The following is a 22,954-nucleotide window of genomic DNA, read 5'->3' on the forward strand; positions in this document are numbered from 1 at the left end:
GCAGCCCCTCCTGCGGCTCCTCTTCCTCCAGCCGGCACAGACCCTCGCGCGCCTCGTCTGCCGCCTCCGGTTGGAGCGGCTCATCCACCACTCCCGGCAGGAGCAGCCCTTCACCCGGCTGTTCCCCCTCCTCCGGCAGGCGCAGATCCCCGCGCGTCTGCCACCTCCGGCTGCTGAGGTGCCTCACGCGGCTCCTCCACCGCTTCACTGTCCTTGGGACACACCTGTGGGGGAGGCGCCCAGGCCCAGAGCAGCGCCGCCAGCTCCCCAATCCTTTCCAGGTGGCGCTCGGACTGGTCCTGCAGCTCTTCCTGCTGGCGACGCACCTCTGCTGCCTGCTCCCGCTGGGCGGCCGCCATTTTGGCCACCCTCTGGGCCAGCTCCTGCATTCCCTGACTCCGATAAGGACCCACCATGCTGCCTCCTGGGTTTCGGCACCAATGTGGTGAGAATAAGGCACGGCGGGACCACGGAGCAACATTCCGAGCCATCTTTATTTACATCTCACCACAACAATCCCCAAACCCCTTAGTCCCCGTGTTTTTAACTAGGCGGGCGTGATTAAGGATGCCGTGCAGGTGCGTCTGCCCTCCCTGCACGGCACCGCAGACCACGCCCCACCACAAAGACCTTGTATGTGAGGAGCAGGATTTTGAATTCAATTCTGATTAACAGGAAGCCATGAAGGGAAGCCAAACAGGAGAAATCTGCTCTCTCTTTCTAGTCCCTGTCAGACTCTTGCTGCAGCATTTTGGATTAGCTGAAGGCTTTTCAGTGAGTTTTTTTGGACTTCCTGATATAATGAATTACAGTCGTCCAGCCTAGAAGTAATAAATGCATGAACTAGTTTTTCAGCGTCACTCTGAGACAGGATATTACTAACTTTAGAGATGTTGCACAAATGGAAGAAAGCAGTCTTACATATTTGTTTAATATGTGCGTTGAAGGACATGTCCTGGTCAAACATGACTCCAAGGTTCCTCACAGCGTTACTGGAGGCCAAGGTAATGCCATCCAGAGTAAGAATCTGCTTAGATACCATATTTCTAAGATTTTCAGGGCCGAGTACAATAACCTCAGTTTTATCTGAATTAAGAAGCAGAAAGTTAGCAGCCATCCAGGTCTTTATGTCTTTAAGACGTTCCTGCAGTTTAAACTAATTGGTGTGTGTTATCTGGCTTCATGGACAGATAGAGCTGGGTGTCATCTGCATAGCAGTGAAAATGTATGCTATGTCTTCTAATGATGCTGCCTAAGGGAAGCATGTATAATGTAAACAGAATTGGTCCTAGCACTGAACCCTGGTGAACTCCATAATTAACCTTACTGTGTGAAGAGGACTCTCCATTTACATGCACAAATTGGAGTCTATTAGATAGATATGATACAAACCACCGCAGCGCAGTACCTGTAATACCTACAGCATGTTCTAATCGCTCTAATAGGATATTATGGTCGACGGTATCGAACGCTGCACTGAGGTCTAGCAGGACAAGCACAGAGATGAGTCCACTGTCAGAGGCCATAAGAAGATCATTTGTAACCTTCACTAAAGCTGTTTCTGTGCTGTGCTGAGCTCTGAAACCTGACTGAAACTCTTCAAATAAACCATTCCTCTGCAGATGATCTGTTAGCTGTTTGACAACTACTCTTTCAAGGATTTTTGATATGAAAGGAAGGTTGGAGATTGGCCTACAATTAGCTAAGACTGCTGGGTCTAGAGATGCTTTTTGAGTAAAGGTTTAACTACAGCCCAGCTTGAAGGCCTGTGGTACATAGCCGATCATTAGAGATAGGTTGATCATATTTAAGATCGAAGAATTAATTAATGGCAGGACTTCTTTGAGCAGTTTTGTAGGAATGGGGTCTAAAAGACACGTTGATGGTTTGGAGGAAGTAATTATTGAAGTTAACTCAGAAAAGATCAATTGGAGAAAAAGAGTCTAACTTAACATCAATGGTACTAAGAGTAAGCTGTAGATAATATTACATCTGTGGGATGATTACTGGTAATTTTTTCTCTACTGATAAAAATTTTATTTGTGAAGAAGTTCATGAAGTCATTACTAGTTAACGTTAAAGGGATGGTTGGCTCAAAAGAGCTCTGACTGTTTGTCAGCCTGGCTACAGAGCTGAAGAGAAACCTGGGGTTGTTCTTATTTTCTTCAATCAGTGATGAATAGTAAGATGTTCTGGCTTTGCGGAGGGCTTTCTTATAAAGCAGCAAACTATTTCTCCAGGCTAAATGATGATCCTCTAGATTTGTGACACGCCATTTCCTCTCCACATTACGAGTCATCTGCTTTAGGGTACATGTTTGAGAATTATACCACGGAGTCACGTACTTCTGATTAGAGACCTTAGTTTTCACAGGAGCTACAGTATCCAGAGTCGTACGTAGTGAGGAGGTGAAATTCTTAACAAGATATCGACCTCTGTTGGAGTAGCGTTCAGATAGCTAATGAAATTACATTTCTGTAATTGTTGAAGAGGTTGACAGAAAGCTGATTTTCATGGCTGGATTTGAAGGCTAGCTATAGAAATCTATTTTTTTCTCAGATTGATTCCAGTTTCTTTATGTGTTTTGTGTGAACATGGAAAAAAAGACCAATAAAGACAAATTAACATCAGGTCGAAAGGAAGGAGAATTACAATAAAATCAATAATTTAGTCCTTCCATTCGTCCATTTTCTGACATTTATCTGTGTCTGTGTCATCGAGGACAGTAGAGGTGCACAGACCTCGCTCTCCCCAGTCTCCTCCTCTAATCTATCCAAGCCGGCCCAGAGACAGCATGTCCTGGGTCTTCTCCAGGGTGATGTTCCAAACACGTCACCTTGTTTCTTTTGATATGGAGGAGTAACAGCTCTGCAGTCCCTCACATTGACCATGTTCATAATGTTTACATGTGTACTGAAGAATTTCTGCTTTTAGGATTAGTGAACCCATGAAGACATCACATGAGACATCATCTCAAATAGTTTTCTCATCAGTTCAGGACCTCCTGCTGTCTGTCAGCTGAGACCACAGAAACAGAAGTTCGGATCTCTGACAAGAATGACTGTTGGAGAAAGAAATCCAAACAAGACAAACAGAACCATCTTACTGGTGGGAGAAACAGGAGCAGGAAAATCCACACTGATCAACGCTCTGGTCAACTACACCATGGGAGTGAAGTGGGAGGATAGAGTCTGGTTTACGATGGTAGAGGAGGAGAAGAAGAGTCAATCAGAAGGACAGACAGAAAGTCAATCAGAAGGACAGACAGAAAGTCAGACATCAGATGTGATGGTGTATGAGCTCTTTGGTTTTGAAGGTGAAACTCTGCCCTATTCTTTGACCATCATCGATACTCCTGGTTATAGAGACACCAGAGGGATCGAACATGATGACATCATCAGTCACAGATTGTTGGACTTGTTTGGATCAGATGATGGAGTCCATGAAGTTCATGCAGTGGGTCTGGTGATGAAGGCGAGTGAAAATCGACTGGGTGACCGACTGAAGTACGTCTTTGATTCAGTGATGTCTCTGTTTGGAAAAAACATGGAAAAAAACATTGTAGCTCTGATCACACACTCAAATGGAAGCAGACCTGAAAACCCTCTTCAAGCTCTTGAAGTTGGAAATATTAAATGTGCCAAAAAAGGGAAGAATCAGCCAGTTTACTTCCTGTTTGATAACTGCCAGCATGAAGAGCGAATGGAGGAGAACACAATTTCAAAAATACATGGAAACTCACACAGAAAAACATGGATCAGTTCACAGACTTCTTAGAAAAATCTAGTCCTCAAAAACTGATGACAACAGTTGAAGTGTTAAATGAACGGATAAGACTGAAAGCCTCCATCCAAAACCTGAAAGAGAGGATAGAGTTTATTGACCTGAAACAGACAGAAATCAGACAGATTCAAGAAGCTCTGAAGATCCAAGAAATTATAAATAAACATGAAGTAGAGATGAAGAAAATTAAGAAATTCACTGTAGAAGTTGATGAGCCCTATAAAGATAAACAACCTATTGATGGTGGGCAGAGATTGTTGTTTTTTTTACAGAGGAGCTGTCTGCTGTACAGTCTGTGAGGAGAACTGTCACATCCTGGATGCACAATGGGCCTGGAAACCTGCACACTGTAAAGTCATAAAGGAGGCCGCTGCACTGTTTGTACCAAAAGTGTCCTGCATCAGATCATGTGAAAGAAAAGTGGAGATATGTGACCAAGGACAAGGAGGGTAATGAAGACGACTGAAGAAATGAAAAAGACGTATGAGAAGAATGAGCTAGAATGTGCGCTGTGGAGGAGTCGATTACAACTCTTACAAAGGAAGTGAATGACCTAACAGCAGCTGATTCATCTCTAAACAAAGAAGAAATGCAGCAGAAAAATGAAGACAATCAAAAAGAAAGTGAGAAGAAGTTGTAACCTGTTAGAAACTCTTGAAAAGGAAATTATCCAACTGACAGCAGAGAAGTCCCAGTTCCTGGACGAGTCCTACCAACATGTTGTCAGACTGGAGCAGATCGCTCTGAAAGCTGATTCAGCATCCACTACTGTCCACTTGGACTTCCTGATTGAGAAGATGAAGCAGAAAGGAAAGACAGAAAGAAGGTCAAGAACTGGAGAAGTTGAAAAGGTGAGTGGACGAAGGAGTCAAAGCAGCACAAGTATGTGAACCTGAGAGCACTTACAGAATAGTGACTGTAGTTTATAATTATTATTAAAATATATAATTAATTTACATTTTAATTACAGGTAATTATAAATAATTGGTATTTTCCTTTAAAGGTTTATGATAATTTTTAGAGAAAGTGTACAGATTATTATCAATGTTTAATCCTTTTCAAACAACATTAGTGAAAGTTTGTCCTGGGTTTTATATCACTCTCTGCATTCAAACAGTTTCTTCTGTCAGAGTGACACAAGACTAATGAGCACATCTGTGAATGTTCGTCAGTCGTCCAGGTCAACGTAGTCTAAGAAGCTTGGAAGAAAAGCGTCAGGACTTCTTTAGTTGCTTGAAGACGTTCAGTTCTCATCATATCACATTATTTGTATAGCACATTTAAAGACCAAGTACACCAAAGTGCTTCCCAGTAAAACCATTGATGCAGATAAAATCACAACTAGAAAATATAAATTACAGATATAAATAATTACATTATATAATGCCGAGCAGATGAAAATCACACTAATTAGCTTTGAATGCCAGGTTAAACAAGTACATATTTAGACGAGATTTAAAAAGATGAATAGAATCTGATGTGCGAATGTCAAAGAGGAGATTATTATATAATTTGGGTGCGGTAATGGCAAAGGCACATCTCCTCTGGTCTTCAGCCGAGACCCAGGTTGCACTAAGAGCAGCTGACCTGATGTCTCTAGCATATCGAGACTATCTCTCCACACCGTTACATATTCCATATGTACGGGGTACGACCCCCCTTGTTCGTGGCGTGTGGATATTTCTTTACGACACTCCGGCCCACCTGGCTACGCCCCACAGCTACGTATAAAACCGCTGTGCAGACATGACACCGGTGATCGTTGATCTCCACTTGTTGTGTGTGTGCGAAAGAGTGCTTACCTTGAGAGTACTGTGTGTGTGCGTCTCTTGGAGCGTGCTTCGGCATCCTCCGTGGGCAATGTATTTCTCCCTTCTAGGTCCCCTGGCAGCCCGGTATTCCACTGGTAGCCCCGGTATTCCCTTGGTGTCTCCGGTCCCCTGGTGTCCCCGGCCTGTTGGTCCGGCTGTTGACTAGCTGTGGCCCGCTCTCCTTGGCCTCTCTTGCGCGGAGGCTCGGCGCTCGGAGCGGGGTTGCTGTCGCCCGGCACCGGGTAGCTTAGCCTGTGGGCTACGCTGGCGGCTCGCGACGGCGGCTTGCTGTGTGACTACTGTCAGCTGGGCTGCTGTGTTGCTTAATCCGGTGGGGATACGGCTTAGAATCGCTAGCGTGTGCTGTCGGCTAGGCTGCTGTGGGGCATACCGCGGGGGGGGAAAGCCGCTTCGGCGTGCTGGCGTGCGCTGTCGGCTGGGCTACTGTGACGGCATAACACATAGGGGTAAACGGTCACACGAAGTAAACAGCTTCAGTGTTGCTATCGGCTAGCTGCTGGTAGCGCACTACACAGGGATCACGTGGCTCGGCATTGCTGTTACGCCATCGCCTGCTCGCTCGGCCTGTGCTGCGGCTGTGTGCATAAACGCATCAGCAGAGGCTGTGTCCCACTCTTCCTCACAGTGAGGTGTGTAAGGAAGATCGCTTACCTGCCCTGCGGGAATAAACAGTGGGTTTGGGTTTCAGGCTAGGGCGGCTAACTGCTCGCCACTTTTCCCCGTTGGTGTATGGCACCGCCCCTTGCTAGCCACGCTGTTGTGGCGGGCCACGTCTCCCCGACTTGCCTTGAGTGTGGCATTCCTATGTCTTTGGAGGATGGGCACGAGCACTGTGTGCTGTGTCTGGGTCCTGAGCATGCTATGCTGGCTAGGGGAAGCCTCTGCCTCGTGCATGAATTGTTTTATTCTGCCCGAACGGACTAAGGAAGCTCGTGCTAGGTTTTTTTCTGTCAAGCGGCCTGCACCTCCATTCATGCCTCAGGGCGCAGGTGCGGAATATAGCTGCTGCTGACATAGAAATCTGGTTCCAGCAGGTCCATGGGCCGGGTCCCCTTCTTCGTTTGTCGACCTGCCAGGCCCCTCCCATGCCTTTCCCTCCTGTGGCCCCGCCACTGAGCCTGTGCCGTTGAATGTGGACTATGGGGAGGCGGACGTTGACGAGGCCTCCGTCCTCTCCTCCGATGCCTCCCCCCTGTCTCCCGAGGTGCCCCCTGCTGGTTCCCCTGGCACAGTCTGGCCAGTTGAGTTTCTTTCAGCTTTTGGAAAGGGCGTGCCAGGCACTTGAGCTGTCCCTCCCTGAGGTGCCAGTCTCAGCGCCTTCTCAATTTATGACGCTTCACGGCCTCAGCGCTCCTTATCTCAGGTGCCGCTGCTGCCTGATTTTCAGGACCTGGTTTGCGCACAGTTTGAGGCCCCCGCGTCCCTGCACCGTTGGTCCCCTGCCTGTAAGTGCTTTTCGGCCATGCATGGCCAGGAGCGCATTGCCCTGTGAGCCCCTTCCCCCGGTTGATCCGTCCCTGGCCCCCCTGGTTGCCCCTTCGGGCTCCCTCCTAGGGTGGGCTGCGTGCCCTAATAGGGATGTGAAAAACCATGGACAGCCTCTTGGCTCAGCAGCATAGGTATATGGCGACCCAAGCCTGCCTGTCTAATTCGTCGGCCATATTGTCGCTTCATCTGCGGCATTTGGCCCGTCGATTGCAGGCTACCTCGGGTGATCTGCGAGGGCGTCGGTGAGTTGCTGTCCACGTCCTCTCTCCTAGCCTCGCTCAAGAAACATCAGGCTATTGCCACGGGCTCTTCCTTGGCTGCTTTTTGGGTGGCGCGTCGCCATCTCTGGCTGTCTCAGTCCCGGCTCCGTTCGGATGACCAGGACTACCTCATGAGGCTCCCGGTCGACCCTGCGGCCATGTTTGGCCCCGGTGCGGCTCTGCTCCTCCAAGCGGCTACGGAGACTCGCCGTGCTACGCAGGAGATGTCGCGGGGCTTCCGCAAGCGTCCGGTCAGGGTAGGGCGGGCTCGTGCTTCTGTGCCTCCGCCTGGCCCTGCTGCTCCTACTTGGGGTCCTGAAGATCTCCGTACCCAGCTGGAGGCCTTTCGTAGGCGTGGCAACCCGCGCTCAGGCTCGGAGAGGGGACCAGGGTGCCAAGGGCCAGTCGTTCTCCGGCCCCCCTCGCGATCGTGGCTCAAGAGTTGGGAGTTCGCCTTGTAATTGGAAGGTTGCCGGTTCGAGCCCCGGCTTGGACAGTCCTCGGTCGTTGTGTCCTTGGGCAAGACACTTCACCCGTTGCCTACTGGTGGTGGTCAGAGGGCCCGGTGGCGCCAGTGTCCGGCAGCCTCGCCTCTGTCAGTGCGCTCCAGGGTGGCTGTGGCTACAATGTAGCTTGCCATCACCAGTGTGTGAATGTGTGTGTGAATGGGTGGATGACTGGATATGTAAAGCGCTTTGGGGGTCCTTAGGGACTAGTAAAAGCGCTATATAAATACAGGACATTTACCATTTTTTACCATTCCTGACGTTTCCATGGGCCAGGCGCCCTGCCCGCCTCCCTGGCTACAGAACAGCGCAGGGTTGCCTGGTCGGCCCTGGGGGGCGGACACTTGGGTGGTATCTACCATGACCCAGGGTTATCGCCTTCAGTTTTGCCGCAGACCTCCCCTGACTTCCACTCCAACCTTCACCTCCGTGGCCAACCCAGGTCAGGGCTGGGTGCTGCGGGAGGAACTGGGGTCCCTTCTATCGAAGGGCGCCATACGGGAGGTGGACGCCAGGGACCACTGGGTGGGGTTCTTCTCCCGTTACTTTTTGGTCCCAAAGCGGGATGGGGGTCTCTGTGCCATTCTGACCTCAGGGGCCTCATTCGCTATCTCCGGCCCCTGAAGTGCAAGATGCCCACAGTCCCCAGGGTGCGTCAGGCCATCGCTGCGGGGGACTGGCCACCATCGACCTGAAGGACGCCTACTTCCATATCCCTATCTGGCAGGATCACTGGCGGTTCCTCAGGTTTGGGTTCGAGGGGCGGAATCTTCGAGTTCCGCGTCCTCCCCTTTGGCATTTCCCTGGCGCCCCGTACCTTTACCAGGTGCATGGATGCTGCCCTTGCTCCTATGAGGCTGCGGGGCATCAGGGTTCTCAATTATTTGGACGACTGGCTTATCTGCGCTTCCTCGGACGAACAGTGTCGCAGCCATGTTGCCCTGTTCAGGCTCTGGGACTACGCCTGAATCTCAAGAAGTCCAGGTTGGAGCCGACCCAAACCACCACCTTTCTGGGCATGTCCCTCGACTCTGTCAAGGCCTTGGTAACCCTGACGGCAGATCGCCAGAGCGTCCTCAGTGCGTGCCTGGCCTCCTTCAGCCTCCACTCTCGGGTGCGCTGGGGACTGTGTCTCCGCCTCATGGGCCTGATGGCTGCTACAGTGCAGATGGTCCCATTGGCTCTCCTGCACATGAGACCGGTTCAGCGTTGCCTGCTGTCTCTCGGCCTCTGCCATCCACCGTGCTGGTTTCCCGGGGCCTGGCCCGGGCCCCGCGGTGGTGGAGGGACCCTGTCAATCTCCAACGGGGTCAGGCGATGGGGCCGTGACTCGCCGGCTGGTGGTTTTCTCAGACGCCTCCCCAGTCGGCTGGGGGGTGGTCCACAAAGGTTGCGGGGTCAGCGGGTGCTGGTTGGGCCCATGGTTGTCCCGACACATCAATGTCCTGGAGTTGCGAGCTGCTTTCCTGGCACTTCAGCTTTTTTCGCCTCGGCTGTGGGGGTTTCACATTATTGTCCGGACAGACAGCACCGTGGCGGCTGCCTATATCAACCGCCATGGCGGGTTGGGCTCTCTTCCCCTCTGCAACATGGCCACCAGACTGTGGTTGTGGGCCCACCCCAGGTTTCCGCGGCTACCGCTGGGGATTGTACGCCGCCTTGTGCGCGGCCCACGGGCAGGACCCCCATGGCGCGACGGTGGACGTCATCCTGAGCTTCCTGCAGTCCCAGCTGGAGGCTGGCAGGGCCGCCGCCACATTGCGTGGCCTGGTGGCTGCCATTAAGGCTGTTCGCCTCGGTCGCTCAGCCATTAGTGACGCCGATGCCGTCTTGATTTCCCTATTCCTGAGAGGCACCCGTCGCCTCACAGCTCGTGTGCCCGGGTCCGCGGTCCCCCCCGGGATATGGACCTGGTCCTTGGTGCCCTTGTGCACCCTGCCTTCGAACCTCTGCATGAAGCTGGGTTGAAGTGGCTGTCGCTCAAGACCGCTTTTCTCCTCGCTATTACATCTGCTAGACGAATCAGCGAGCTGCAGGCCCTGTCGGTCCATCGTGACTGTTGCAGATGGCTACCGGACGGTCAAGGGGTGGTCCTTCGGCCTAACCCTGCCTTCCTGCCTAAGTCCCTCTCCGATTTTCACCTCTCCCAGTCGGTTGAGCTGCGGTCAGCCCCCACTGACGGTCTGGATCAGGAGGCGGCGCAGCGTCTCCAGGCCCTGTGCCCCATTCGTGTACTGGCGCCGTACATTGCTCGTACTCGGCCGTTTCGTTCCACGGACCAACTGTTCGTCTCGTTCCATCCTGGGTTGCTTTGCAGGCCCCTATCCAAGCCCCGGTTGTCCCACTGGGTCGTGGAGGCCATCTGCCAGGCTTATGCCTCGGCCGGTGTCCCTCTCACCTTGGGCGTCCGGGCCCACTCTACGCGTAGTGTGGCCACTTCCTGGGCTTTGTGGAGAGGCGCCTCCCTCTCCACTGTCTGTGAGGCAGCGACGTGCTCCTCGGCCTCCACCTTCACGCGGTTCTACCGCTTGAATGTCGCGGGGTGTCTTACAGAGTTACCCCGTACATATGGAATATGTAACGGTTGTGGAGAGATAGTCTCTCACTAAGAGAACCAAGGTTACAATGTAACCGTACGTTCTCTAGCATATCGAGACTCTCTCGACCGTGAGGCCACACGGAGACGCGTTTCGATCAAACGATCACCTGTGTCACATCTGCACAGCTGTTTTATATGTAGCTGTGGGGCATAGCTGGGCGGGCCAGAGTGTCTTAAAGAAATATCCACACGCCACGACCAAGGGTGTCGTACCCCGTACATATGGAATATATAACGGTGTGGAGAGAGTCTCTCACTAAGAGAACCAAGGTTACAACGTAACCGTACAATCTTAGTGCTCTCTTAGGGCTATACAGACAAAGGAGATCCGCTAAGTAATCAGTTGCCATATTATTTAGGATTTTATAAGTAAAAAATAAGATAAAATCGATTCGACATTTGATAGGAAGCCAGTGTAAGTTGGCTAGAACATGGGTGATGAAATCATACCTGCTAGTGCCAGTTCAGCAACGTTATTAAATCCAGTTCTTTGTATTCTTTACGGAAAAGAAAGACAAAGTGGTCTAACTCAAAAAATTATCTTTAATTTTACATTTTCCAGAAAATGGAGACTGAGCACACACAGAAATGCCAGCTCAGGTCAGGTGCATTAGGAGCCTGTCTCGCTATATATTTTGTAGCACGTCACCCATAGTTTCGATATAAACAAACCCTTATATGGAACAAGTTCCTCCTTTTGTCTGGCTTCCTGTATTTATTAATATGCTTCTACAGCTCTACACTAACTTGCTGTTTTTCAGTCTGGCTGAGCACTTAGTTTGAGTCAAAAGTAGACTTGCTTTACAAGCTTCATTATTAAAGTACATAAAACAATAAAATCAGAAAATAAGCACTAAGAATATATATTTAAATCTCAACAATGTGCTGCGGCATTTTGGTCCAACTGCAATCACTGAAGGAGGGAAGATTGGAGGCCCAGTAAAGAGTTACAATAATCTAGTAATAATCTAGGTTTAGCCTTAGAAATTTGGCGTGGTTGATGAAAGCTAGTTTTTACCACAGTAGACACCTGTTTATCCAGTTTAAAGGAACTGTCCATAAAAACTCCAAGATTCCTAACAGCATCAGTGAGGTGAATAGCAACAGGCCCAAGTGTACCAGTTAGTTGTCCCAGAGGCATATTTATATCAACAACAATAATTTCCATCTTCTTTTCATTCAGAGTAAGAGACTTACATGATAGCCAGTCTTTGAAATCTCTCAAACAATAAAACAGAGGATGTGGTGAAGATGAAACATCCCCGGACAAGTGGAGATAGATTTGAATATCATTAGCATCACAATGAAATGAGACATTGTGTTTTTCAAAAATGGAGCCCAAGGGCAACATGTACAGGGAGAACAACATAGGACCCAGCACCGAGCCTTGAGGCACACCACAGCCAAAAGGGGAAAAACAAGAGGAATATTTTCCCATCGTGACAGAGAATGACCTCTCAGAAAAATATGATTTAAACCATGAAAGAACATTTCCTCTAAGGCCAACTACATGTTCTAACCTGCCAAAAGAATCTCATGGTCAACCATATCAAAGGCTGAAGACAGATCTAAGACCGCAGAGCGCCCAGAGTCAGCGATTAGAAGAAGGTCATTGAAAACTCTTAGTAGGGTAGTTTCAGTACATTGATGCAGTTTAAATCTGGACTGGAATTTATCACTGATACCGTTTATCTCGAAATGGGTCTGTAGTTGTTGAAGCACTGCTTTCTCTAAAATTTTTGACATAAAAGGTAGTTTAGAAATTGGCTTGTAATTTGTGAGAACATTATGATCAAGGCTGCTTTTCTTGATAACAGGTTGCACCACTGGAGGAGTTGTACTTACATCTTATGCCATCAGCTTGTCCTCGGTCACAGTTTCCTTCCACATATAGCTTTGCAAAAACCGCATAAAAAGCGCTTGCAGCAACAAAAACACAATATTCCAGAAACACGCTTTGCCGATCCGATCAGCTGTTCGTAACACTTCCTACGTCCATCAGCGTGAACGGTCACATGTCCGCCATGACCTGGCCGAAACCGGAAGTGTCGTCATTTTGCGGAAATGTAGTTTTTTTACCATCGTGGCCTCATGAGGCTATACTTGTGTTTATAAAAGTTATGTTTGACTTGTGTCGTTTCTGGGATGCTTAGGACTCATATTGCACTGCTGGAAATAGTTTATTTTGATGCATATGCTGTTATTTTGCAAATTTGCATTATAATATTTATTTTCGTTTTCCCTGCAGTATATGATAATTGGTGTGTTTCAAAAATAAAACTATGAAGACACTCAAAATAAGTTTCCTGTGGTGGGAAACTATTTTGTGCAACTTTTTTGTATTTACAGTTTTGAGGGATAAGCCTCTTAAATTTCTCTAACTAGAAATATATGTTAAAAAAACAAAAACTATTTTAAATATTTTTGTAGTTTATTGCACTTTTTTTGTAATTTATGTAAGTAGTATGCACTTAATGCATGCATATTATTAAAATTTGGGCTATAATGGTTGTATTGATGTATAGCAACTTGAAATGCTCCCAAAAATGGCTCCACAGCATGTAAAAATATAATATAAGCTCTGGCGGACTTGGTTCTATGGTAGCTCTTAAAGGGTTAATCACTGTGTAGAGCAGGGGTGTCAAACTCCAGGCCTCGAGAGCCGGTGTCCTGCAGGTTTTGGATAACATCCTGGGTCAACACACCTGAATCAAATGATTAGTTCATTACCAGACTTCTGGAGAACTGCAAGGCACGTTGAGGAGGTCATTTAGCCATTTATATTCAGTTGTGTTGGATCAAGGACACATCTAAAGCCTGCAGGACACCGGCCCACGAGGCCTGGAGTTCGACACCTGTGGTGTAGAGGCTAAGCTTGAAGCCACTGAGGTGTCCATTAATGGGGGGTTGGCAGGATGTCACAGGTATGCATGCAATTCAAAAAAAACAGTCCAATAACTCCACAGTTTACTTATCTTGTCCTTTTAGTCTTCATTCTAACACAACTTTACCATAACGGTGCAGCGGTCACAAACTGTTTGCCTTCCTACCCTGAACAACACACCTGATGCTGATTATGTGCATCTACCTTAAAAGGTCCGCCTCACAACATATGTGAATGTTAAAATCACCAGAAATAAGACCACGATCATAATTTACCCTGAGGTACCCCTGAGCAAGGTACCATCCCTACACACTGCTCCCCGGGCAACCACATGACTGTCATGTCAACCCAGTCAAAGGTTGAAGAAACAATTATATTTGTTCAGCATGTGAATTACAAGTGAAGAAATAAAAATTAGAGCTTGCTTCTGTTTAGGTGGACAGTGTACAGTCAGCCTCCCCAGTCTAATAAAGAGTTGCAGTGTGACAACTAGTGCTTTGGGAGAGCAGACAGGAAAAAAAACCAATCTAGGTGGAAAAAAGAAAAAAAGTTTTAATTTTATGTAATTTTGATGCTGAGCAGAAAAGGTTCGGCTCACTTTTCGATGTTAAACAATAACCTGTTCGAAATGTTTACATGTGTACTGAAGACTTCTGTTTCCAACTTGTACAGAGTGCTGCAGCTCGCCTTTTGACTCGTGTGAAGAAACACCAACATATTACTCTGGCGCTTGCTTCTCTTCATTGGCTTCCAGTGCGTTTTAGAATTAAATTCATAATCTTACTTTTGACTTATAAAGTGCTAAATGGCCAGGCACCGGACTATTTCTCTGACCTATTGCAGCATAATACGCCCTCTAGAGCCCTTCGATCAAGCGATCACCTGCTCCTTACCTCACATAAGTCTAGGATGGTTCATAGAGGAAATCGGGCATTTGCGGTTGTGGCACCGAACATGTGGAATGATCTTCCTCTCCACATTAGAAATGCCCCAACTGTTACTCTTTTTAAATCGCATCTTAAAACATATTTTTTTACTCCGGCTTTCGAAACTGTTTGAGAGTTACCAATTCTTTTATCCTAATTTTCTTTGAATTTCCTTACCTGTTGTTGTCAATGTCATTGTTTAATTGTTATTTTGTACAGCACTTTGGTCAGCTTCCTGTTGTTATTAAATGTGCTTTATAAATACAGAAATAAAATGAAATGTTCTTTACTGTGCAGGATCAGTTTGACCTCATCACCACATGAAGACATCATCTCAAAAAGTTTTCTCATCAGTTCAGGACCTCCTGCTGTCTACCAGCTGAGACCAAAGAAACAGAAGTTCGGATCTCTGACAAGAATCACTGTTGGAGAAAAAAATCCAGATGAGACAAACAGAACCATCTTACTGGTGGGAGAAACAGGAGCAGGAAAATCCTACACTGATCAACGCTCTGCTCAACTACACCATGGGAGTGAAGTGGGAGGATGAAGTCTGGTTTACGATGGTAGAGGAGGAGAAGAAGAGTCAATCAGAAGGACAGACAGAAAGTCAGACATCAGATGTGATGGTGTACGAGATCTTTGGTTTTGAAGATGAAACTCTGCCCTACTCTCTGACCATCATCGATACTCCTGGTTATAGAGACACCAGAGGGATCGAACATGATGACATCATCAGTCACAGATTGTTGGACCTGTTTCAATCAGAGGACGGAGTCCATGAAGTTCATGCAGTGGGTCTGGTGATGAAGGCGAGTGAGAATCGACTGGGTGACCGACTGAAGTACGTCTTTGATTCAGTGATGTCTCTGTTTGGAAAAAACATGGAGAAAAACATTGTAGCTCTGATCACACACTCAGATGCAAGCAGACCTAAAAACCCTCTTCAAGCTCTTGAAGATTGGAATATTAAATGTGCCAAAAAAGGGAAGAATCAGCCAGTTTACTTCCTGTTTGATAACTGCCAGCATGAAGAGCGAATGGAGGAAAACACAATTTCAAAAAATACATGGGAACTCACACAGAAAAACATGGCTCAGTTCACAGACTTCTTAGAAAAATCTAGTCCTCAAAAACTGATGACAACAGTTGAAGTGTTAAATGAACGGATAAGACTGAAAGCCTCCATCCAAAACCTGAAAGAGAGAATCAAGCTGGCTGAACTAAAACAGAGAGAAACCAGAAACATGAAAGAAGCCCTGAAACAGGCAGGAAATAAAATGGACATTAAGAAAATATTGAGTCTTTCAGAATATCTTGAAAATGAAATGAAACAGCTGACAGCCGAGAAGTCGCGGTTCCTGGACGAGTCCTACCAGCATGCTGTCAGACTGGAGCAGATCGCTCTGAAAGCGGATTCAGCATCCACTATGGTCCACTTGGACTTCCTGATTGAGAAGATGAAGCAGAAAGGAGACACAGAGAAGGTCCAGAAACTGGAGGAGATGAGAAGATGAGTGGACGAAGGATCCAAAGCACATGTTCAACAAACTCCATCAGCTGTCAGAAACATTGGGAGATCCTTCCCCTGCTGTCAAACAAGTAAAGAAGCATCAGGCAGCAGTGTAGATGCTTTTCCCCGATACTCTCTATACTACATGTTCAGATGCACACCACATGTTTGTTTGTTCTTTCTAACAGATGGCACACTACTATTAATAAACACTAATTACTTATTGATTACTGATCAGCACTGACATCTCTACTCAGAGAGAGCTTTATAATGTTTTCATGTTAAGGAGAAGTTACAGTGCCTCAGTGTTTGTGTCAGGAAGAGCAGTTTTATGCATCTGTCATCAAGTCTGTACCAAATACAACATGTGGCTCCAGATGTTTGTCACCGTCCTGGGTCATGTGACCCAGCATTAAGAGTTTATTGTTGTATTTGTGATTTCTTAGGTATATTTAAAGGATGTTAAGTTTTAGTATTATTAACAGGTTGCCTTTCAGTCTAGTTTAGGTTATTCTATGTATTCTTAGTTATGAGTGTGTTGGTAGTATATTACATGGTCTGTCTTGTCCTCAGTGTTTCACTATGTCTGTGTCTAAATCCCCCTTTTCAAGTGTGGGATTATAATATTATTTTATGCCATGTTAGACCCCTAATTAAAGATTGTGAAATTATTATGTAGTTTTAGTTTGCATATGAGTCCATTTTGGGGGCTTTGATGAGTTAAATCAATGAACTGGATCACTGATTAGAGATCATACAGTTAAATGTACATTAGAAATAGTCCAGCAGTACAACAGCTAACACATGGATGTGAGTGATTCCACTGTGAAAGTTCCACATGAATTGTGGGTAACATGCAATAATGTTTGCGCTAACAGAAGATCTAAACACAGACTGAACAGCTCACTGAGGACATTTATAATCTGACCTCACATAAACACACGTTCATCAATGAATTATTGTCAACGTTTATGGTAATGGCCTGTATTTATATAGCGCTTTACTAGTCCCTAAGGACCCCAAAGCGCTTTACATATCCAGTCATCCACCCATTCACACACCCATTCACACACTGGTGATGGCAGCTACATTGTAGCCACAGCCACCCTGGGGCGCACTGACAGAGGTGAGGCTGCCGGAAACTGGCGCCACCGGGCCCTCTGACCACCACCAGTAGGTGGCAACGGGTGAAGTGTCTGCTTCAGCACTGACAGATAGAAAAGTGCCTCCACAAAAACAGTATATATAATAATAATAATAATCAAATGCTGATTTTCAGCTTTTCAGACCTTTGTCTGGGTGCTAATCCAGCTGTGTGTGTTTGTGATGACAGTAAATAAATGTCAGACTTACAGCTCCTGTTTTACTGCATTAAAGTGATAAGATGACTTCAGCGCTTTGACATGGATGGCAGTGAAAGCAGGAAATGACAAATGTAGCACAGCAGCAGCGTTTAACACGTATGAGCTGGAAACAGAAACTCTGGTATGAACATCAGTCATAGAACAGCTTACAGCGTCTTTTGCTCTGCTACAGTTTAGATGGATTTGCATTAAATGGTAAATGGCCTGTATTTATATAGCGCTTTACTAGTCCCCTAAGGACCCCAAAGCGCTTTACATATCCAGTCATCCACCCATTCACACACACATTCACACACTGGTGATGGCAAACTACATTGTAGCCACAGCCACCCTGGGGCGCACTGACAGAGGCGAGGCTGCCGGACACTGGCGCCACCGGGCCCTCTGACCACCACCAGTAGGCAACGGGTGAAGTATCTTGCCCAAAGACACAACGACCGAGACTGTCCAAGCTGGGGCTCGAACCGGCAACCTTCCGATTACAAGGCGAACTCCCAACTCTTGAGACACGATTTGCATTAAAGAGGCAAAGAGACTAAAATCGTGTGGGTTAGGAGGTCAAAAGTCAGAACTGCTGTGGGTCTGAGGGCAGCTTCACGCTGGAGAAGTATGGAGTCTGACCTGAGCCATTGTTTGACATGAACACATCAGCATTGCTATCAGTGAGCCCAACGACAGCTGTTAGCATCATTTCAGTGTTTCAGTCATTTAAAAACACTTCCTGTCACTGTGGTGGTTACAGTGACATCATGCAGTTTGTATTTTCACCTCCAGAGGGCGACAAATCAGCACAGACAGAGAGCTCCATTCAAACTTTGCTGCCATCAGTAATAATGCTTCAAATATAATCATCAGTGTTTGAGCAGTTATGATATCAGGGACAATCTAGACGTGTGACAATACTGAACATGTCACATGACCCTCCTTAAACTGCACTTTCATTCATGACTTCAACATGTTGAAATGAGCTTGAAGAAACGTCAGTTTACTGCTGAAATATTCAACCGCTGCAGGAAAGAAAAAGAACAAGAAAGTGATGACAGATGTTTGTGTTTCAAACAGGAAAACCAACAGAAAAAAAATCACAACCTGTCAGAGATTTGGGAGTTTCCGAGGTTCACCTGAACGCAGCATACAGGGTTTCGATGGACCTGAGTGTCCTCAAACGCCTCTTTGGGTGTTTCTCCTTCTTTCCAAGATTCGTCTTTCCTGAAATTTGTGGAATTGTGTGTGTTTGAAGAAACTGTAAGTTTGCTTTGTTTCCTCCTTTAACAGTTTGTCTTTAGGAACTTTACTGTTTGTTCAGCTCACGTTTGGTTTCTTCACACAACAAACTGTGTTTTTATTTCTGTTCTCTCCATTAAAGTCAGTGTGTAACGTTTTCCTGGCTAACAGGGACACACCAAACGAGCAACAGCTAATGGAGAGAGTCTGAACTCCGCTTTTTTATATTCACAGAGACAGCGGGAGATAGTGAACTTATAATTATTATTATTTTATATCGTTATAGCTTATATTTAGATCACTGACCTTACTCACTCACTGGCTTAAAACTACTGCGTCATAAACTGTTGGCTCTGTTCCAGCAGCCTATTCACTCCAAAGCAAAGGCAGGACCGTGGAGCAGGGTTTGCATTTCAAATGTGACTGACTGGATTATGCTGGGCTTACACTGGGCGATTTTTGACTCATTTTGAGCCGATTTTTCAGTCGTGCGACCGTTTTGGTGATCGGCCCGAGTTTCGCCTTCATCGTGTGTCGCGCATCGTGTAGTATACGTGGGGTAGCGAGAAGCGATTAACACCTCACGACCAGCTCCCGATCATCAATCGCTTGGTCGTAAAAAATTAAACCTGTTTGAAATCCTGTCGGCCGTCATGAGCGTGTCACCGCAGCATCTCACACTGCGCACGCGCAAAACCAGAAATGAAAGTGAAAAGACCGAGCAGCACGACGGCAGTGCAGCGTGTGATCTGGACACAAGCGATGGAGGCACAACTTGTAGAACTTTGGAAAGCTCACCCGAGCCTTTTCGATGTGGCCTCATAAAATTATCACGACCACAACAACCGTGAAAATAGTTGGATTTACATGCTGCTCACTCACAGCTGCCTGATCAATGATTTTCATTAGTAATTTAGCAAAGTTGATGGTGTGTGTTTGTGTGTCTGTAAGACAGAGAGGGAGAGCGACAGATTTTCTGTTAAAACCTTCATGTTATGGACGCACAGTGTGAGCACTCAGGTCGATCAGAGCATCGGGCCGTATAGTGTGAGACCTGCATCGTGACCTATGAACTTCTAACTCCTGCGAGTCAATCGTGCAGTTTGAGCAGGAGCTGAGACTGAAAAAATCGCACAGTGTGAGCCCAGCTTTAGACAAAACAAAAGTTGCTATATTTGACTTAATGTGTTTGGTTAATCACTCAAACTATTTAGAAATGATATGCACATCAGTAATCAATTTTAATTTTAATAGACGTCACAATAAAGTTTTGCATTTTTTCTTAAGGAGAATTATATTTAGAAAATATTTTTACTTTTAAAAATGACATTGTAGGGATGTAAAAGCATTGACTTGTAGAATAATGTTGTGGCATCTATTTGAATAGTAAGACTCACCAATAACACTTATATCTGTACAAATTAGATATAATTTGGGCCAAATTACAGATGTTATTCAGTCTGTGGATTTCAGTGTAAAATAACATTTGTTAACATGTAGATTTTGTTTTGTAAGTTTTTCTTTATTAAAATTTGGGGAATTAAACTGAATTGAGTTCTGTCCTTTTTTCATAGGACAGATATATTTTTGTTGAAACAGATTAACAACAGTTACTGTAACTGAAAAATGAAAGAAATGCAAACAATTGATTTGGGGATTATATTTTGTTTTTTTTCACCTCTTATGGTCTTGCATTTACTTAATTCAGAATAGATCCATTGTTTCTAATGAATGTTAAAAAATATGAATGAAAGCTCTCTTTGAATGGCGGAGTGACTCAGATGGTTGGATCCAGTTGTGCTGAACGTTCTTTATCCACTGCGTGATAATGCTGACCGTATGGACAAACATGTATATCTCTGTATTTTTACAATTCTGGTGGTTTCATTGTATGTAACAGTGCTGTTTGAATTTAAAAAAAGCTGAGAAAATGCACGTTAAGCTCATGGTCACTGTAAAACTGTAACATAAATATAGTTTGGCTAAATAGCTGAACTATTAAAAACTGTGTGGTATTGGTCAAATGTTCTAAGCTCTAAGCTGCATTTCAATGTTAATATCACCCAGTAGTTTCCCACGTGAGTACATGTAGTTAATAGCAGTTTAAAATAAGGACTTTGACTTAAAAAGACTTTGATCAGTGTTTCTACAGCAGCTCTGAGAACTTTTTTTTCTAAATCCTCTAAATTCCAGATCTCAATCATCTTTATGTGGGCCTGTTGTACTGTTCATGGTCTCAGTAAAGTTTATTTGAAAATAAAAGAGACTGAAGTCATGCAGAAAACTGAAGAGGCGAAAGTCCCTCTGTGTGCTGTATTCAGGAGCAACACTCCTAGAATAATTCAGAAATTAATCTAATCTAAAATCTCCTCCTCCCACCTGTCCTGCTCCAGGTGGAGTCCCGCCTCCTTCCAGGAAGCCGCCCACCTGTGTGTCCGTGTTTAGTGTCCAGGTGTGGAGCTTGTTGTTGGTGTGCATGTTTGAAGAAACTGTAAGTTTGCGTTGTTTCCTCCTTTAACAGTTTTACTGTTTGTCTCTATGATGTTTGGACCAGATGTTCAGCTCTTATTTCAGGACAAACTTTGATCGCTCTTGTGTTTGAAGACAAATCCACATGATTATAGATTATTGATTGAATCAGACAATTTGATGAACAGCTGATGTTTCATTGATTTCTTTACTTTTTTTATTTGGAAGAAAACTGTCGTCTCTCCATTAAAGTCAAACACACAACAGTGTATTTCTGTTTCCTGTTAGTCTTTTCAAAATAAAATATAAGTATTGTACCAGCACAGGCATCCTTTCACTCCCTCTACCTCAACACTCTTTGATGGAGTGTTTGTTGTTTCTGAATCATGAGCTGCAGTAAAGATGACTTCTGTTTATCACGTTCATTGTTCACATGTTGTTCAATGAACTTGACTCTTGCTTTAAAAAGGAATGCTTCTATTTTCCTTTTTGTCTTTTTACTTCCTCTTACTGTGAAAATCTGCCTCCTCTCCTCCCTGTCTCTTTTGTCATTAAGCTTGAGCTGTGACTCCTGATAGTAGCTCTCCTGTTTTTCAGTAACAGGTACAGTAAGCTTGGAGTTTCATACTTGTTTGTAGATACGTGAATTTCAGTCAGCAGTACACACTACTGAGGATGGGAAGATGTTGAATTGTGAAAATGTGACAAAGCTCAGCTCCATCGTATTACATACAGGACTAATTACAGTATTTTCATCCATCTATCCATGCTACAATAGGGCGAGAGGCAAAGTATTTGCTAGATACACAGAAGTCAGAGCTCATCAAACACAGAGAAACAGAAACCTTCTCAGTATCAGCAAGCAGCTGAACAAACAGGTCAATCAGAAAAAGAACAATAGGAAAACAATGGGGAGGACAAGAGTCCACAAATGAAGAGACAGTTCTGGGGGAGTGTCCAACAATGGTGCAAGACCAGGACAGACAGAGTGAAGCAATTCAGGGGACTTGGTATGGGAACAGCACTGGCTGAGGAGATGGGACTCCCTGGGAGAAAGAGGAGGGAGCCAGCTGCAGACCTGTTCAGGGGACCAGAGGCCAGTAATGGAGTGCCCCGTTTACTGAGGAGGTGGCCAGTCAAGACAGCAGTGGTGGAACACTTCTGGTGATGCAGGCAACTGAAACCATCTGGAGGGTGATGGAAGTGAGTCTGAGAGGGCAGAAAGCTTGTGTGTGGGGCTGTTCAGCAATATACACAATCTCACCGTAAGAGCAGGGTCCTCAGTCTCGGTGGAGACACCCAGTGGCTTGGTACACTTGGGGAATACAGCAGAACAGAACAGACACACACAAGACAAGGGGTTGTCAAAAGAGGAAGTGAGTAACACACAGATATATGAACCTGACATTGATAGAAAGGTAAACAAACATAGAGACATGACTGACTGTGGAAACAAGATGAACTATAGAGGCAGACAAACCATGTAGGTAGGTAAGAACACATGGAGGAAAGGCTGACGTCCACAGGAGACTGACAACAAGACACAAAAGGGAACCAAGACCATAAGAGCAGGGAGAACAAAACTCAGAAGTAGCAGGGAAACAATATAATACTCAAATAACAAAAATATATTGAACTACAACACGAGTCATCTCAAATCCAACTTCCTGTTAGTGTGTGATCAGAGTCCGGGACTGAGAGCAGCAGCTGAGTTAGTTGACGGTGAGCAGTTGAACTCTGTGGATTACTGTGGATCCACTTCCTGATGACTAAAGGCAGCTTTTCCTGCCTCCATCAGTCTGTGGAGGAGGCGGAGTGGAGCTGCTGCTCTCCCCTCGCTGACACAACAACAGCCGCTCGAGAGACTCAGAGGTCCACTTGTGTTAAGGAGAAAGCAGGAGATATTATTATTATTATTATTGTTATTATTGATGTTATTATAGATGTAGCTTAGATATAGATTAAACATGTAGGCCTGATTTAAAATACTGCGTCACAAACTAACTTCGTCTAAATAGAAGCTCATGTCAGAAAACACGGTTGTTGCTACACTTCTTGCATGTTGTTAATAAAACTGACTGGATAACGCTGGTTTTAAAACAGTTT

The 22,954-nt window shown here is 45.7% G+C and overlaps 1 protein-coding gene and 2 long non-coding RNA genes across 3 annotated transcripts in view; 2 read left to right on the top strand and 1 right to left on the bottom strand.

Moving 5' to 3' along the window:
* LOC120742800 overlaps nucleotides 1-16,465 on the top strand; it is a 48,234-nt gene extending 31,769 nt beyond the window's left edge. The window contains 2 exon segments of the mRNA XM_040046238.1: nucleotides 14,576-14,774; nucleotides 14,776-16,465. Coding sequence (XP_039902172.1) covers nucleotides 14,576-14,774; nucleotides 14,776-15,795 — 1,219 coding nt within the window. The 3' untranslated portion in view covers nucleotides 15,796-16,465.
* Nucleotides 98-22,707, bottom strand: LOC120742810. The gene is made up of 3 exons (XR_005697967.1): nucleotides 22,585-22,707; nucleotides 6,956-6,965; nucleotides 98-108 (listed from the first exon to the last, which is right to left on the bottom strand). It is a non-coding gene; the product is annotated as an uncharacterized LOC120742810 (long non-coding RNA).
* On the top strand, nucleotides 18,097-22,385 carry LOC120742806. The gene is made up of 2 exons (XR_005697963.1): nucleotides 18,097-18,400; nucleotides 20,773-22,385. It is a non-coding gene; the product is annotated as an uncharacterized LOC120742806 (long non-coding RNA).
* Nucleotides 22,708-22,954: the final 247 nt, after the last annotated feature.

Source organism: Simochromis diagramma, unplaced genomic scaffold (genome assembly GCF_900408965.1).
Source record: "Simochromis diagramma unplaced genomic scaffold, fSimDia1.1 OVJJ01000742.1, whole genome shotgun sequence".
In the NCBI taxonomy this organism is placed as follows: domain Eukaryota; kingdom Metazoa; phylum Chordata; class Actinopteri; order Cichliformes; family Cichlidae; genus Simochromis; species Simochromis diagramma.